Source organism: Acomys russatus, chromosome 28 (genome assembly GCF_903995435.1).
Source record: "Acomys russatus chromosome 28, mAcoRus1.1, whole genome shotgun sequence".
In the NCBI taxonomy this organism is placed as follows: Eukaryota; Metazoa; Chordata; class Mammalia; order Rodentia; family Muridae; genus Acomys; species Acomys russatus.
Window position 1 is genome coordinate 1009009 of NC_067164.1, and position 18875 is coordinate 1027883.

An 18875-nucleotide genomic window follows, 5' to 3' on the forward strand; every position below is an offset into this window, starting at 1 on the left:
GCTTGACAACTCTCACATCCCTCCTTTCAGTGGGACGTTCACTCCATGAGACCCAAGCACAGAGACTTCCGGCTTCTTCCGAGTGCCCAACTGATTAAGATGAATTACTTTTGTACACATACCAAAAGTATGCAAAAAGATAGAGACAGTAAATAAAGCCTACGGAGAGGGGTGAGTATAGATTGATATCCTCTTAATTGCTGTTATTAGAACTTAACGGGACGAGGGGAATCCAAAGGATGAGACCACTGGCAAATGCTTAGAGAGGAGCTGTCCGAGGCAGCTCTGGAGAAAGTGGCATGACCATAAATATAGGTGCCCTGAGGGATCGTCCAGGGAGTGACTACACCCTGGTGTGACAGCAATGGGGCTTGTCAGTGGAGCCTAAATAGACAGTCAGAAGGTCCCCCAACCAGGACACTGGAAGAGAACGCTGATGAGATCAGTTCCAGAACTTTCTAAAGTCCTCATTGAGGGCTGTTTTCACTTGGAGGCATTTTCCATGCTTAAAAAATTAGTGTGTAAAAATGTTGGGGCATGTACGTGTGGATGCTTTTAAATACCAGAAGAGGGTGCTAGATCTTTTGGAGCTGGAGTTAGGAGGTGGAGCTGGTTGTGGAAAACTGAACTCAATTTCTAACTGAGTGAACGTTGTGTCATCTCTTCAGCCCGCATCTGACTTTCCCCTCCCCTTTACTTTCTTTTTCCTTTGGACCGGGCTGCGCATCCCAGACCAGCCTTCAGTACACTCTGGGGCCAAGGATGACCCGACCCGTCTCTCTCCAACTTCGTAGCACTCTAATTACAGCAGGCGCCATTACACTGTGTATGAGCCACTTCACCATGTTTATTCAGTGGTAGGGACCAAACCCAGAGCTTCTCCAGGGCTACCAGCTGACCTACATTCCCAGGCCACTATCTGAACTCTGGGCATTCGGGCGCCCCCAGGCTCAGGCACCCACGGGTTCGGGCGCCCTCAATGCTCAGGCACCCATGGGTTCAGGCGCCCTCAAGGCTCAGGCACCCCGGGGCTCAGGTGCCCCCAAGGCTCAGGCATCCACAGGTTCAGGCGCCCCCAGGCTCAGCCAACCCAGAGCTCAGGCGCCCCCAGGCTCAGGCACCCACGGGCTCAGGCGTCCCTAGGTTCAGGCACCCACAGGTTCTAGCGCCCCCAAGGCTCAGGCACCTCGGGGCTCAGGCATCCCCTGCTCAGGCACCCCCGGGCTCGGGCAGCCCCAGGCTCAGGCACCCACGGGTTCGGGCGCCCCCGTGCTCAGACGCAGGAGCCCTGCATTCAGGGCTGCCTGGTTTTAAGTTCTTACTGAGAAAGGGCAGAAAGCAGGTCATAATGCTTCATGGTTTCAGCCAAGGTATCGATCGCAGATTCCAAGGTGAGAAGCAGTTCAATCACAAATCCCTGGGGACAAGAGGACAGGTTTTAATTAATGATGTTCATGTTAAAAAAAAAAAAAAAAGCAATGGACTTCCTGGGGAGATTTAAAAATAGGACTAATCTCTCTCGTTCGAGTTACAAAATAATTAACCTCCTGAGCAACACGACTTCGCTGACTGGTGAGTGCTCATCAGATTGATGGCAGAGGTTGATTATAACAGCAGTGTCTGTAATTGCTACAAATTGCTCAGGCCGGAAGTCTAGCCACCATTTTTGTTTCCTTCTTTATATGTATACCGAATCTACCATCAGGTCTTCAAAAAAAAAAAAAAATCACTTTAAAGTCTATCCTAAATCTGACTGCTTTTTCCACACCTCCCATTGCCTCTGTGAGTGGAGCCTACTGCGTCAGCCTGGCTTCCTTCAATAGCCCGCTATTGGACCTCTCTGACTACTTGTCCCTCCCAACCTCTGCAAGGACTCCACCTAGACAGCCCCACCTCCGCCCTTTCCCGAGCCAATAATATCACATCATTTCCTTTTCTCAATACTTTGGCAGTGGCTTTCCAATGATTCCATGCAGCTTGTCTACAAGGTCTTCCATATTCTGGATTAGTTATGTCAGGCCCTGCCCTCCGCTCAATGCTTGCTAGTTCCCTTGGTTTCCCTGAAGTTCCTCAAAGAAAACCTCCTGCCCCTGCCACAGGGCCTTTGCACTTCTGACTCCTGTTTTCTACCGGAAATGTTCTCAATGCAGATCATCACATGACCTGGTTCATTTCAACATCTTCTTCAGGAACACTACTTAGCTAATCGTGTGTGTGTGTGTGTGTGTGTGTGTGTGTGTGTGTGTGTGTGTGTATACACATGTCTCCCTTCTCCTTTGTGGCTCTTGAAATCAATACCTTATACTTTCATGGCATTAAGTAAGACCAGGTGAAACAAAGCCTTGTTTCTGCAATTCCCAGAATGCCAAAGCCTTGTCTTGTTTGTCATTTAAGATCTATTCTCTGGAATCAGTAAACCCACTGGACTGCACAAATTTGAGTTCTCCAGTGTGGTGTTTTACTTATCTTTAAAAATGAAACCCCCTGTTTCTCGCTCCACTGATATTTGATATCCTAACGCTACTGCCTTTTGGTGACTGTGGAATAATCTTTAGGTACTACGTAGATGGATGTATGTGTCCAAAAAGCTTTCTCTAGCAGCCATGGATCATGTGTCTAAATAGGTTCTTAAAGACTCAGCAGGAAATCTCACTGTGCCAGTTGCTAACCCACGTTAGTAATTAATTAGCCATCTGGCTGTAACTGGGATCTGGCTGCTCAGATGACTCCATCCCTCTAGGAGCAGGTGATAACTGCCAAGGTAGCAGGAACCTTACCTGCGCATCCTCCCCTGGGTCCCCTACGGTTTCCACGAGCCTGGAGAGGACGTCAGAAAGTGTATTCGCAGACAGGGGCTGCTTCAGGGCCCTGAAGATCTGGAAGGATCTCCCAGCATAGTGTCGAGAGGAACACGAAAGTGCCGACTGTAGAGCAACCTCACTGAGATGGCGCTCCAGGTGGATTCCTTCTGAGAGGACATGGGAGACCATGGGTGCCTGTGCACAGCACGGGGAGTCATGGTCATCTTACCACCAGTGCCCTGCACGCTACCTGGCCAGGCCGACTGCACCACCATCAGGGACAGTGCTTGTACCGTGCTTGCATTGTACAGAGATCTTTGTCCTGATCTCCAGGGAAGGGAGCCTGGGGTCCAGGATCTCTCACCCTCAGTGATGCTGACAGTTGGAGACAGGTGGTTTCTGTAAAGAGGGATGCCCTAGGCATCCAGTGGTACTTAACAACATTCTAGTTCCTTTGGCAACCCTCATTGTAGGAACACTGAGGACAAACATGGCTCTAAACACTGCTGAAGGTCCGGAGGAACAGAACCATCCTTAGCAGGAAAGCACCATGTTAACGTGGAATTCTTTTATGAAGATTGTCAGAATGTGTTAAATGCCAAATTGTAGAAACCTTTACTTATGTAAAGGGATTTAAATTTTTCTAATTTTCTCTAGATTTCTCTTGAATGCAGTAATTCTCAACCTATGGGTCATGACTACTTTGGGTGTTGCATATCAGAAATCCTGCATATTAGACGTTTACATTACAATTCACAGTAGTAACAATATTACAATTATGAATTGCAACAAAAATAATTTTATAGTTGCAGGTCACCACAACATGAGGTAGTCTATTAAAGGGTTGCAGTGTTAGGAAGGTTGAGAAGCACCGCTTTAATGTTATTTTTCATAACTCTTAAGTTGTATTGTACAATTTTATGGCTAGTATCCGTGTGACTATTACATCCGGGTAGAAGTCTTATTTTTAATTAGTAGTAATTTTTCTTTACCGACGCACCTGTCATCAATCATGTATCATATAATAAAATCTTTCTAAAAAGGTGTACATAGGATATTAATTATCAACCTTTTAGCTGGGCATCACTGAAAATTCAGTCACACGGATACAGTTTTAAAATCAAATGGTGCGTAGTGTATTCATCAAAGACAATACCTGCATTTGACTGCTTGAAAACAGCAACCACGTGCTTCAGGAACGTGGTGAGCTGCTCGGCACTCCTGATGCTAGGGTTCTTGGCAGAAACATCCTCATGGTTCCAAAGGGGCCCTCGTTTCCTGACAAGAGATGACGGCGACATTCGACATTCGTTCGTCTGGAGTCGGCATCAACCACTTGTTTTTAACCTGTCTAGACTTCACCTTCACACTCAGGAGGGGGCGGGGCTGTGGTCATGGGTCCAGCCTACTCCTACCGCTTAAGCACGTGGCCAAGGAAAGGCCTCCAGCAAGTGGAGGACCACAGGATGGCAGCGGATACGGCCGGACAAGATGACAGGCTAGCCTGACGAGAGGAGTGCTGCTTGCATGAAAGGAAGGGATGGTTGCAATTCAGAATCTCTGTGTGTTTCCCTTTAATGATGTTTTTCTTCTAAGTCCTAATTGCATTACATAATTTTATGACTCTGTCATCCCCAAAACTAACCTCCAAATCTCATCGGTACAAGTCAGAGGGGCATATACGTAGGCAAAACACACAGAAAATGTTTATTTATTATTTTACATGTATGTGTGTTTTGTATGCATGTATGTATGTGCACAACATGCATGTCTGTTGTTCTTTGAGGTCAGAGCAGGGTGTCAGATCTCTCGGGACTGGAGTTTGTGACAGAGGGCTGTGAGCCATCTTGTGAATGCTGGGACTAGGCCCTGTGGTTTGGTTCTTATGGGCCATCACATCCTTTCTCCATCTATTTATCTTAGAGTCCTGAATAAGCAGACTATAAAAAAAGGTACGTGGTTGATTAGTTATGCCTCCAGATAATAGTGCTGTCTTTGAGCATTTAGGAAACCATATATGATTTTCAAAAGCCTGTACCATACAAACTTGTGTGTTCCAAAGTATGGAATTTCAGAAAACCCAAGCCTGGCTTCCACTGTTTGACGGATGTGAAACTAGTTCAACACAAACGCCGCGATGGAGAGAGCTGCACGGTTACCTTGAGGTAATGAACTCCATGAGGGTTTTGACTTTCCCATCCTGCTCCACTGAGAGGCCCACCTCGCCGAGGAGCGTGGCATGCAGGTGAGAAATGGCAGCGCTGTTGTTTCCTAAGCTGATACTTGAGGAGGTAGAACTGGAGCTGAGCCCTGAGTCAGTCATAGGGGAGGGCTGGTAATCAGGTATAAAATCGTTAATGCCTGCTGGAAGAGGAAACCAACCATGAAGAGAATCGCACAACAGAGCCTCCAGAATAGGGCGTAACTGTGCTGGTCACTGCTACTCACACATGGCATGGGATACGTGAGGGCATGGGGCAGGCGAAGGAACATCTCTCCTGAGCTGCACAGGCACAACTTTAGCAAACGCTTTAGAGGTAAACACTGTGTTCACAGTGTTAATCTTAGTTGCACTAAGTGGCCCTCTGCTGCCATCTGCCGAAAACCACTGATGTGGCAAAACTCTAGGCAAGTGGCCTGTTTTCTTCACCTTTATTAAGTCAAAGTACATTTCTACAGTGCAAACTGATTTTTAATTACAATATAAAAAGTTCTATAATCTTGGCTTCATTTTTACTTTAAGAATCTATTTTAATTTTTATCTAATATTTATAGTAAGCCAATCATTAAATAAATACTGCTAAAAGTTAAAACCTTACAAAATGGCAAATGGATATTTATAAATAAGCAACAAGCTATGGGATTTTGAATGAACGTGCTTTTCATACAAAACCAGGAAGGTTTACTCTATTTTTACTTAAAAAAAATTTTTTTTTTTTGGTTTTTCGAGACAGGGTCTCTCTGTGTAGCCTTGGCCATCCTGGACTCACTTTGTAGACCAGGCTGGCCTCGAACTCACAGCGATCCGCCTGCCTCTGCCTCCCGAGTGCTGGGATTAAAGGCGTGCGCCACTACGCCCGGCTGCAAAAAAAAATTTTTTTTTAAAATTACATCTTATATTTAATTCTGTGTATGTTGGGGGATGCTAATGCACATCAAGGCAGGGGGTGTGAGTGTGTGTGTGTGTGTATGTGTGCAGGCCAAAGGGCAATTTGTGGGCACTGTATTTTTTTCTCTCCACCACATGGATCTTGGCCCTTGATCTGTCTTTTAATCACAGTTTAAAAAAATCTCATCAGCTCTGTGTCTGACATGCGATTAGATAAAAAGGCAAATGCACTTTAATTCCTAAAAACAACTGCATTGCCAAGTGCTGTGTTAGTGTGACTGGAATAAATAAGCTGCGATTGCGAGCTTAAAACATCAACGGCAACAAAAGCCCACAGAACTCAACAGAGACCTTGAACACGATGAACTAAGAGTCGCCAGAAAAGTCTCATTAATCTTGCCCCCCCCACCCCCGAATTCAAAATATGGAACATTTCAATGTAGCGAGGATAATCAAGGGACTAAAGATTTTTTTTGCGGGGGGGAACTAAAGATTTTTAAATGTCAGCCAGCTTTTAGAAATTACGAGAAGGAATCTCACACAGCATCTTTGTAAAAAAACAACTACAACAACAAAAAAAACCTTGTAGTCAATAAATTAAGCACTTTTTGTTTCTTCTTTCACTTAAATACCTTACCCAATCTAAAACATGTTTGCTAGAGAGCTATAGACGTAAGAGACTCAACCATCTGCTTTAATGCATTCTTCGGTTGGTTAGGAATGCTTCAGATGGTACTTAAAAATGACACAGCTGTACATAGCAAGTCCAGGACAGCCAAGGTTACACAGAGAAACCCTGTCTCAAAAACAAGCCCCTGTCTTAAAAAACAAGCCGCCCCCCACCAAAAAAAAAAAAAAAAGTACAACTGCATTTTAAATGGTTACAGATTTTCCAACTTTTTCCTGGCTGACTTTCCACTACTGCAGGGTTCCAACTTAAGGGCGTGTGTTTTTACTTTGGAACTCGTGGCTTCAAAGTCGGTACCTGTGAAAGTATAATCTGAGTGTGCAGTTTGTTTGACTGTCAACACCCTGGGCTCATTGAATTCCTTGTTCCTGAGAAGGACAGAAGCAACAGTCCGGATGTTACTGTTGGGTCCCATCACTATTAGTAAGTGCAGAAGCAGGCGTTTGCAATGTTCATACACCTCAGGGTGGCAGTGGTCAAACCCTGCAAAGGAGAGGACAAAAAACATCGTCAGCCAGGAGGACAGTAAGAGGAAGTGGTCCCACCGGTGCCACTCAGATTCCTAGTGTGCAGTTGCATAGCATGCAGCCCTGACACCCTCCAGAGACTCCAAGTCAAACCTGGGTTACTAAAAACAGAATGGAAATACTAGCTCGGGAGTGGTTACAGTTCTCAATAGAGATTAATAAATGACAAAGAAAAAAGTCTGCAAACGTTGATCAGACACAGGGTATCCCCAGAGAGTGTGTTGGGTTCAGCCCAGGTGTCCAGAGCCCACAAATGCAAGTGTTCACTGTGTGTAAGAGATTTCATGGCATATTGATATTGTGTATGATACAGCTTGTTTTTAAATTGGCTCGAGTTCACTCCTACATTTATAAGGGCCTTCTGTTCCACCTATATAAATGCCTAGCGAGAATCAGGGTGTTTGTTTGTTTGTTTTTTGAGACAGGGTCTCACCATGTAGCTCTGGCTGGCCTGGAACCCAGCACAGAGATCTGCCTGCCTCTACCTGGTTCTCAAGATAACTTTTCAATTTGTTTCATGCCCAAAACTTCATGACCTCTTGGAAATTATGACCCTGTTATGTAACACCAGATATCCATGCATTCTTTTAAGAAATCAGGCATTCTATTTTGCTTGGCATGTAAGACAAAATGTCTATTGCTATGGGAACCAGGTAGGCCAAACGTGGCATATACGTGCTCAGACTAGGAAAGCACCATCAGAAAGACCGCTACCTTGACTTCCTTCAGAAAGGCAATGTTCACTCTTCCGGGGACTGTGCTTAGCGGCACTCAGAACGGTCCAGTGTTTGACATACCGTTGTAGGCTCTCCTACAATACCGCTTCTAACAAAACTAGGCTGTCTGAACCGCTGGCAACATGACTATTTACCTGTACACCAAGAAGGTTGGGGAAACACCTAAATCAGCATGTGGTGTGTGTGCAGGCAGACTGCAAGGGGCTCATGCTGTGAGGCCTAAAGTCCTTACGAGATTGTCTAAGACAAAGAGGCACGCCAGCAAGACCTACGGTGGCTCCATGTGTGCCAAGTGTGTCCGTGACAGGATCAAGGGGCTTTCCTTATCGAGGAGCAGAAAATCGTTGGGAAAGTGTTGAAGACACAAGCACAGAGTCAGAAAGCAAAAGAACTATGCAGCTTTTTAAAGTAATAAAAGTCAAGGCTTGGTCTAAAAAAAAATAGAAAGGCAATGTTCAAAGCACAGAGACATTATAGGTGTGGAAGAGTGAGTCCACACCTGCTACCGAGGCCACACGCACACTCAGCTGTCGTCACACTGGGCAGCCATCGGATACTTTGAACACTTAGAATGCAGATACAGACTCCATTCAGCCCGAAAGGTTATAATCTCTGAGGTAAACTAATGCTACTCTACCTTAGCCCCAAGGAAGAATGTATGCATGCGTGTGGAGTGTTCAAGAGCCACGGAGCAGGCATACGAAAGGGGTAACACGGGCTGGAGGAGGAGATGAGGAATGATATGACGTGGTTGCTCGGCACGCGCTCAGCCTTGGGGTTGTTCCTGAGTGAAAGGCAACAGGCATGCCCGTGTCAGGCTAAGAGTAGCTCGCCTCTGAGCAGAGACCATGTGAAAAGTCTCACGATGTACCACTCAAACACAAGAAACAGAAGCATCTACTGCAGAGGTTCTCGACCTTCCTAACTACGACCCTTTAATACAGGTCCTCATGTGGTGGTGACCCCAACCAAAAAAATTAGCCCATTGCCACTTCATTCTGAAACTTTGCTATGAATCATAATGCAAGGATCTGATATGCAACCCCTGTGAAAAGGTTGTTCGACGCCCCTCTGCCAGCAAAGGGGTCGCAAACCCCTTACCTAAGGGTTCTCTGAAGAAAGAACCAACTTAAGGTGGTCCTGGAAACGCAAAGTGGAGGGGGAAGGGATCAGAACTTGTTACCTATAAAGATTGCATGGAGCAGAAGATGGAGGTAACTTCCCCATTCCACCTTCACACTGTGGTCGATGATGAGATCCGTGAGCAGGATGACGGCGATGTTACACCTGGGACGGCAAGAACGCGCCTCAGCGGTTTACCAGGGCAGAGGGGACCTGAGAAGACGCCTGCACAAACCCCTCCAGGACTCACGTAGTCTACAGAAACACACTTTTCTAGAGGGGGGGGGGGAAGAGATGGGGGAGGGGAGTGCAGCAGATGAAACGGTTACAGCGATGGCCTTAGCACGAAACACTGGGCTCGGAGCAACCTGGAGTCAAGGACTGCACTTCCTTGTCTCGCCTCTTCAGACCTACCACATATGCCACTTGCCCCAGTAGGTGTTCGGTACCTGTTTGGTGCATTGATAAGTTTTGAAAGGATGTAGTAATATGCTTTGCTGTGATGTTACTCACTAGAATTCAGGTTAATTGAATTAAAAAAAAAACAAAAAACAAAAAACAGTGCTGACCACAAAGAAGTCACCTTTTTTTTTTTTTTCCAGATGTGGCAACTGGGTCATAGAAAGGTCAAGTAACTACACCAGACACCCAGAAGAGCAGCAGAAAAATCGGATTCAGTAGCGTGAGCTTTGTGCACCCAGAACACGGCTCTGAATCTTTTAGCGTCTCAACAGACGGGTCTAATTTTGGTGTGGTATCTCAACGAGGATGACCACGCTACGCTGTGCTGTCAGACAGTATCTTGGAAGCTGACCGGGGTTCAGCTGCCACGTGGTGCGTGTGAAATAGGAACGGCGCTCTAGTCCACCTGTGAAGAGGCAGTCCGGGAGATGACGTTTCAGGCACGTAATCCACCAGTGGCGACCAGCAGCCTCCAGCTGGTGGGAAGGGCAGTGGCTCTCCTTGGTTATGCTCCATCACTTTCAGGCGCCAATTAGAATAAAGTGGCATTGAGTCACCTATCAAGATAAAATGATCTCATTTTCGGCACCATCTGATGTCTGCCGTAAGCAAGCTCTAGTAAGACACCCCACTATTCACAGCCTTGGAAAGGAATCCAAAGTGATTTCCTACTATCTTGATAAACATTTTCTAGGGAGAACTAGGTACAGATATTATAAGCTTAGGGAAGGCAAAAAAAAAGGGGGGGGACAGAGTGATCGAAAGACCGGTTTATTGACCAAGGCCCCATTCTTTATATTTTCTTTTTTCTTTTTTTTTAAAGATCTATTTTATTATGTATATAGTATTCTGCTTCAGACCAGAAGAGGGCACTAGATCTCATTATAGATGGTTGTGAGCCACCATGTGGTTGCTGGGAATTGAACTCAGGACCTTTAGAAGACCAGCCAGTGTTCTTAACCTCTGAGCCAACTACAATGACATGTCTATGTCTCCCCAGCAGAAGGACAAACCAGAACACCATATCATAAATAAAGCTGCCTTGTCACAAGGATCTTCCAGCAAGTTTAATCGGTTTTAAATTTCTTGAGATGGGGCTGACACAAACCCACCTCTGAAAGAAACATGCTCTACCACACTGGGCTGCGGGGTGCAGGACAAATGACACCCAGAATTCTGTGTGACGTGGATAAGTCACTTAACCTCTCCGGACCTCAGTTCCATGATGCACAAAAGGAGGAGACTAGAACAGGCCCTCCAGATCCCGAATCTCGTTACAGTACGTGTTTCTACGCTAGCCATCCTTCATGGCACACCGTTACTTAAGTAGGATTGATCACTTTGGAAGTCGAAAACGTTTCAGCAAAATGTGGTTCCATAAGATGAGCAAATTTGCTTAAGAAACAACAGCCAGACTGTGTCCCATGTCTGCTCTTTAACTCTTTCTTTCTTCCTTCCTTCCTTTCTTTCTTTTTGAGACAAGGTTTCTCTGTGTAGCCCTGGCTGCCCTGGAAGTCTCTCTGAAGACCAGGCTGCCTTGGAAATCTGCCTGCCTCTGTCTCCCATGTGCCGGGATTAAAAGCATGGGCCACCATGGCCCAGTTCTCTGACTCTTCTTGAGAACGGATTTTATATGCTTTCTGAAGGGAACCTGCACCTAAAACAAAAAATCTCCCAACTTACTGTTGCTTAATAAATTCATTCCTTACATTCAAGACACTTCAGATCCCATTAGAACTAGTGGCAGTTAGATACAATTTTAAAGAGTTTTGAAACAATTCCTTGGCAAGACAAACTCATTAACATGAACACCGTTAACAATACAGGTTACCCAAATAGTTATTTAAGGAGCATTGAGAATTGGTTACTTTTTTCCTCTTCATAAGACCCTCCGGAGCTGCTACTGTATCGAGACTCCAGTCTGTGATGTTGCCGGTTTAGATGACTATTCAGTCCGCTGTAGATGTCCAGGTGTGCATAGCTGTGGGAGGGACCAGGGGAGTCATGCGGGGATCATGGCCAAGTGGCATTTCTGGTTTACCATTCACTTGTCTTTATCTCGGTATGGGTGCACATGTGTGCGGAAGTGCATGTGGAGGCTGGAGGTCCACCTTGGCTGTCCTCCTCACTGACTAAGGTCTTTCCTCTGTGGCTAGTCTTAAGAGATTCCTTTTCTTGCTCTCCATCTCCTCAGGTGCTGGGGTGACTGGTGGGCTGTCACACCTGCTTGGCTTTTGTGGGGGGTTCCGTAAAACTTCTACTCTAACCCTCACGCTTGTGTGGCAAGTGGTTTATGTAACAAGCCACCTCTTCAGTCCCTTTCTGCCTTACTTCCTATGTGTGAAAGCAGCACAGCTGACGCAGATTATTAGCAACAGCTCACTAGGCACACACCAATTTCTACCTCAGAATTTAAAAACCAGAGCTCCTAATTATTCCTCTCTAAGCATCCCGCCATGTAGGGAATCTGGTGAGAGCTATATATAGAGACAGGCAGAGAAAATTACTCATTCAGAAAACTCTGGATATAGGGACTTGTCGCCTGGGCTGCTGAGCAGTCAGTGTGGAGATGCTCACGTACGGGAATGGATGCTTTGCTAGAAGCTTAGCGTGAAGAGTCATGCACCCGCCCTGCCCCCTCCCCCCTCCCCACTGCCCCTTCCCCCCCTACTCCCCCCCCCCCCCCGGAAGAAAGGACCACGTGCTCTGAAACAAAAGTACTCACCTCTCTTCAAAGTTTTCCTTTAGGGCCTTACTTTCAGGGTTGCCGTCTGTGGGAGCTACCATGGTATTGCTACTGGAAGTAGTTCCTGTCACCAGAGAAGAAGAGCGCCTGTTAGCTTAAGAGAACTATAAATGCCTCGATCAATAGGCCCCTGCCACAAAAGCAAAGTGGTGACGCTTATGACCGCCATACTGTTTTTTTTTAAATAATATTTTAAAGATGTGTTTATTCTTATTTTATGTGCGTTGGTGTTTTACCTGCATGTGTGTCTGTGTGAGTGTGTCAGCCCCTTTGGAACTGGAGTTACATACAGGCAGTTATAACTGCCATGTGCATGCTGGGAACCGAACTCATAACTTCTGGAAGAGCGGACAGTGCTCTCAACCACTGAGCCACCTCTGCAGCCCAGGGACCATCATATTCTTGACTGGGAGAAAACCAGCGGTGATGGTGGGTGCAGAAGGAGTTGCTTGGCAGGTAAAAGCGCTTGCTAAAAAGCCCGATGACTGGAGTTTGACACCAGAGATCCATGTGGTGGAAGGAGAAAACCAATTCCTATAAGCTGTCCTCTGACCTCCACCTGAACACGGTGGCATGATTGTGCCCCCACGATGCAACAGGTGAAGAAATGCAATACAAAAAAGAAAACAAATGGGCAAGAAATAACTGTTATGAAGGCAGGCAGCGGGAGAAATGAGTCTTCCATGCATTGCCGAAGCAGCACTACAACAGAACTGTCTGATGTTGGGGGATGCTCTGATGTATTTTGATGCTAAGTACTGTTGGCTGTTTGTGTGACCCAACCTTTTGCTTAATAAAAAGTCATCCCACATGGGTAGGGAAAAGGAGCTAGGTAGGGGTCTAGGGGAAAGAGAGGAATTCTGGGAAGAAGAGACACTGCCACGAGGAGAAAAGAGAGAAACTTGAAGGGAAGAGAGGAAGGCTGTCATGGGTTAAATGGAGGAGACGCACATGGCCGGCATGGATGGAGAATCCAGCCCAGATAAAGAACATTAGCAAGTATTTGGGATTATGGATGGGAGGTAACTTGATAGAAGTTACTAGAAACAGATGGCATGGGATTGAGGCAGGGATCCCATGCCTGCCCCACTATGGGAGGTAGTTTAGAGGATTGCTATCTGCCCTGCCCCAGGTTAACCAAGGCTATTTTAAAATATAACAAGTGTCTGTGTCTTAATTGATCGCTAGCTGGGCCTACAGGTAATATGGATAATTTTAAAAACAATAGTCTGGAAATCTATTTTAAATGTAGTGGTTCTCTAAAGCATGACTCCACGACATTGGCAGCTGACAGCTGTCGTCTCCTGTGCTGACTCCCTGACTGGGGCACCCCAGGCAGAGCAGAGCAAGAGACACTTTCTGGATGACAGGGGGCAGAAGTGAGAATGCTCACACTAGATTTTGGACCTGTACCTCCCGCTGTGCAGCCTTCACAGCCACTGGCCTCTTAGGCTCCTGGAGACTATGCATGAATACAGGCAGTCCACAAATGTCCACATTCTTTCTCTCAGGAGATGATAACACAACTCTTTCTAGGAGGTCTGATCTATCCAAAAGAAAAGGCTTCATACACTAAGCCAGCCGTCAGCAAGACTGTCACTCAACAAAGGACACTCACAGTGTTCCTGTGCCCTCACAGAGCTTAAGAACGCTGGACACTGCACTCCACCAAAAGGCAGACCTAGAAGCAAGGCCCTCAAGGGACGTCCTACTACAGGACAGAATGCGCAGCAACAGAAAGGAAGCGAGGCCTTCATTAGTTATCGGAGGCGGGAAAACAAAGTTCAACTGTGGAACATGACTAGCAAGCAGGACATTAAAAAAATCTACATCCTGGGATTAAATGCTTGTTTACATGGGTGAAAAAGTGAGAAGAGACAGTTTTAGAGAAAGGAGGACCAAAAGGGGAAAACCGAAACAAAGACAAATAAAATTATAAAGATAGAAGTTAAAAGATGCAGAGGTATCAACACGCTGCCAAGTGCATAATATACACCAGGTGACAGAGTTTACTGCATCTTCACCAACAAGTGGGTCATTATTTACAATACAATTCATAACAGTAGCAAAATTACATTTATAAAGTAGCAAGAAAAATAATTTTATGGTTGGGGGGGGGGTCACCACAACATGAGGAAGTGCATTAAAGGGTCGCAGACGGTTGAGAACCACTGGCCTAGATATACTGGTACGTAACCACCGGAAGTTGTTCTCGCAGAATGCACCTGTTTCAGTGACTCCGTACTGTGTCATTCCCAAATCACAGCATCGGTCTGCACTTCATACATATATCCGACCACGTCTACTTACAGCCAGCAGGACTTCCATTCACCTGGCTGGCTACAATGCATAATACATATATCTGACCATATCTACTTACAGCCAGCAGGGCTGCCATTCACCCGCTGGCTACAGTGCATAATACAGATCCAAGCAATTACAGCACGGAATCATACCAGTGATTTCAGCGAGGAAGCCTTTTTGTGAATTAAGCAAGGTGACTCTATTCATTAAAAACAAAACACACTCAACAAAACAAACAGTAAAAACAAAATCACTGTTTAGGAACTTATACCCCATTCCCAAAAAAAGTACAAAGATGCTATTTCTTCCTGTAATAGTAGGAATCCTTATATTGTTAAAGTTCTTTACTGATGAAAGATTTACCGAGTCTCAAGTCAATCACCATATATGCCTGCTACTTGATTCTGTTTCATTGGTGATGAAATGTAAAGGCCCGGGCTCCTGTAGAGAAGGACACATGGCCAGAGCAGTGTTGCTTCCCACAGAAGCAGCGGGTGGCGCTCACCTGAGGTGACTGAGGGGACTTTGCAGCTGGAAGTAATACGGTAGTAGGGCGGGTTATCCATGTGCGTGACGGCCGAGCTGACGGGGTCCGTGAGCTGCAGCTCACTCACCAGCTCCTCCAGCAGCTGCATCGTTTTGTCTCTGCCCAGGTAAACAATGACTTTCTTCACCTGCATGAGAGAAAGTGTTCCAGAGGGAAAAAAAAAAAATGAAGAATTTTTGTAATCTCAGCTTTGTCTAGAGAGGTGGACATTTTTAATGTGTTTGGTTTTGTGGGTATGCGCGCACACGGTTGGTTGTGCACTAAACACTGGTGCTAGGAACTGAGCCTGGTCCTCTGCAAGAGCATCAAGGACTCTTAGTTGCTGAGCCATCTCTCTAGTCCCCATTGAGACAGGTTTTATTTCATGTTTTAAAAAATAAAGTTTAACGCTTTGTGGAAGATGAAGAAGCAACAAGAAGACAGGAAAGGTGGGCGGGGGGCGGGGGTAGGAGCTTTTCTGTAAAAACTTCTTTGCTAACGGAAAAAGCTTTGGTCTGCCATCAGGATAGGAGTGCTTTCTGTCTGCGACTCATCAGCCTTCGTGGCAAGCATCCGTCTTTCATCCCCCCACTGCCCCACAGCCTAATTTTGGATGTCTTTAACAGCAACGAAGTACTCAGAAGTGAATCCACTTCCTGGGAGGCAGCATCCATCCATCCCTTAACTCACCCATACCACCCCACAGTCTGTTTAGAAAAGGTCTGAAAGAACTTCCATGGCAACCCCCTAAAGAACTGGCCTTCTGGGGGCACACTTTGGGAAGATGCACACACCCACAGACCTGTGTGCACACCTGGACTTTCACCTTAGCCCTCTTTGTTCCTACTGTTTTGTTAACGTGGATGGATTTTTTTTTCCCATACAGATTTTACTTTTCATTTAACATGTATGGATGGGTTTGTTGCTTGTATGCCTGCCTGTGTGGCTTGGTGCTGTGGGGGCAAGATGAGGCATTACAGTCCCTGGAAATGGAGTTACAGACAGTTGTGAACCACCAGGTGGGTGCTGGGAATTGAACCCAGGTTCTCTGGGAGAGCAAACAGTGCTCTTAACCACTGAGCCATCTCTCCAGTCTCAATGTAGATGGATGTAAGTCGTCCCTCACCGTCATAGCAAGAAGGAACATCACATGTCTCTTCCTTTTCCATCTATCCCCCAAACTTTCCTTCTATCCAGAAGGCACAGGCACTGAGCTTTCTTATTAAAATGCCAGCTGCAGCCTAGGGAAACCTCAACACCACTACCACCTTAAGGGTTAGCCTTTATCTGGGGTCTCTCAGATAATCAGGCTCAGCACTTACTAAGCTGCTGATCATCCTAGGTGCAATTTCAGAGACTAAAACCTGTATTATCCTTCACTTGGAAGGCCAGTGCTTGTGAGAGTACCCTGCCTGGCATAGCGTGTAGTGGCAGCCATACACTCTTCCTGGCTGTCCTCACTGCACTCTCAATTGCGGGGTAATCAATCTATACCCTGCTAGATATTCAGTCAATGTGTATATTTTTTAAAAAGATAAGTGCCAGGCATGGTGGCACATGCCTTTAATCCCAGCACTTGGGAGGCAGAGGCAGGCGGATCGCTGTGACTTTGAGGCCAGCCTGGTCTACAAAGTGAGTCCAGGACAGCCAAGGCTACACACACAGAGAAATCCTGTCTTGAAAAACGAAACAAAACGAAACAAAACGAAACAAAACAAAACAAAAAAAAAAGATAAATGGACTTGAATACATACGTAAGGCAAGAGGCTTGGTTCACTATTCACCCCACAAATACTGATCAAAAAGTGCAAAATAATTTTCAGGTTCTTTGGCCAGCCATCTGCAAGGGTGGTCCACACATTCTCTACTTCAGACCAGGCAAGCTCATCGCCGTACTGGAAACAGAGCACACAAAAGACACTTCAGAAATGCCTGTTTTGTAAAAGCCAAACTCACTACTCCACGATGCACTGGGAAATAGCTTCTATAGAAAGGTTCATCTTTTCCAAATACTAAAGGAATGATTATTTCTTTTTTTGGAATGATTATTTCTTGCAGGGGATTTAAGCATCAGTGTCACCAGTCAGGTTTGGTTTGACTTAAAGGAAAGATGTGGTTTATACTGTATTCTCTGCCTGTCCCACGGCCATCTCAGCATCAGTTTCTAACCACAGCTCCTTCTCCTGACCCCCAAACTGTACAGTCATGACAAGGACAAAGCCCTATACCTTTGCTGTCATGTACATGAGATTGTTCAACACCATGGCGGTGGCCTGCTGGGATCCCCAGCCTTCTCCCCGTAACCAGCGCCTGCTTGTCACCATGAGCTCCCTGTCTTTCAGTGAGTCCTCCTCATCTTCATCCTGCCGCCTCGCCGAAGGCAGGGGTTTGAAATCAACCAGCTCGATGTTGTTCATCCAGGGCAGCAGATAATGAAGCATGGCCTGCCGCCCCGCGGGGTGAGCTGTCTGGATCCGCTGGCTGATCTCTGGTGCAAGGCATATCAAAGGGGAGACCCAGCGTCATCCCATGTGCTTCTTGGCCAACGGGAAGACACATATCAATCACTTCCCAATGATAAATGCTACCTCTCATGTAATGAATGCCATCTCTCAAATAATAATACGATGTCTCCTCACTGACATAGTATAAAACAAAACAAAACAAAACAAACAAAAACAGCTAACACAAAGCATCTACTTATTTTCTGATGCAGTTTCTCTTAAACTCCACCACCTAGTACTAGGATTGCAGACGTGTGCCACCTATTGGCTGTGCTTTTTTTTTTTTTTAATGCAAAATGCTGTTGGCAAGATTCTAAGATGGTGAATACTTATATGGAAATCAAGTATGGTGGCTCCTCAAAAAGTTAGAGATCCACTCTACCAACTAAGCAATCTAACTACTGAGTATATACTTGAAACAACTCAAAGCAATATTTGCACATCTGCATTCATGACAACACAGAAGCAACTGAATTGACCCACAGATGAAAGAACGGGTCAACAAACCGTGATGCTCAGACACTGGACTACTACACAGCCTGAAAAGAGTAGGAAAACCCATTCCATGATACAAGGAGGAATCCACAAGACACTATGCTGAGCGAAATAACCCAGCCACATATATAAAATACTAGATGATTCCACTTATCTATCCATAGTAGTAAAACTCATAAAACGCAAGTAGAATGGTGGGTATGAAGGAACGAAGGGCGGGAAAACGGGGGATGGGGGGTGAGGGGGTGGGTGGGGGGGGGGGGGGCAGGGGGATGCTTTTTAAGGGCTAGGCTCAATTCTGCAAGATCAGTGAGCTCTAGAGGCCAATTTTATATTTAATATCTCTGAACTACACCTTTGAAACCAGCAAGATGACAGTAAGAATAAAGCCTCAAGACAAAGACATATACTCGGCGTAGAGTATTTGTGTAGTTTATATACAAACTGCACAGGCTCAGCATGAAAAACAAAATGACACTTCAAAAGAAACTGAAGGGTGACATGCTAACAGTGCGTGGGGACTGGGGCCATGGCAAGGCTTGACCTCCCAGAGGGAGATGGCGCCATCCCAGGGTCAAGTGTGGGGACAGTAACATGAACGGAAGGCAAGCCTCCACTGAAGGTGACAGAAAAGAAATAATCCTTGGAGGCAGGAGGAAAGCCAGGAAATAGTTAGTGCCTGGAAGCCAAGCCAGAACACAACTGAAAGCAGCAGAGGACAGCTAACATCCACAGCTCTGAGCAGCCAGGGGGCTGAAGAGTAGAAAAAATAGATTGGTTAGCAGCCAGAAGGTGTCCAGTGAGATTCAGGCAGGAACCTGACACTAACAGAGTTAAAGGGCTGCATGTGCCTG

The 18875-nt window shown here is 45.9% G+C and overlaps 1 protein-coding gene across 5 annotated transcripts in view; it reads right to left on the bottom strand.

The window, feature by feature from the left end:
* The window catches only part of Fryl (FRY like transcription coactivator), a 143888-nt gene that overhangs the window by 37946 nt on the left and 87067 nt on the right, over window positions 1-18875 (bottom strand). For 4 of the 5 annotated variants that reach the window (XM_051170785.1, XM_051170784.1, XM_051170787.1 and 1 more), the window contains 12 exons: window positions 17251-17510; window positions 16777-16917; window positions 15002-15170; window positions 12172-12256; window positions 11315-11427; window positions 9853-10003; window positions 9046-9149; window positions 6896-7081; window positions 4961-5165; window positions 3958-4079; window positions 2778-2968; window positions 1323-1417 (listed from right to left, as the gene is read on the bottom strand). In XM_051170785.1, coding sequence (XP_051026742.1) covers window positions 1323-1417; window positions 2778-2968; window positions 3958-4079; window positions 4961-5165; window positions 6896-7081; window positions 9046-9149; window positions 9853-10003; window positions 11315-11427; window positions 12172-12256; window positions 15002-15170; window positions 16777-16917; window positions 17251-17510 — 1822 coding nt within the window. The remainder of the gene's footprint in view (window positions 1-1322; window positions 1418-2777; window positions 2969-3957; window positions 4080-4960; window positions 5166-6895; window positions 7082-9045; window positions 9150-9852; window positions 10004-11314; window positions 11428-12171; window positions 12257-15001; window positions 15171-16776; window positions 16918-17250; window positions 17511-18875) is intronic. The other variant, XM_051170788.1, reaches the window with a different exon arrangement.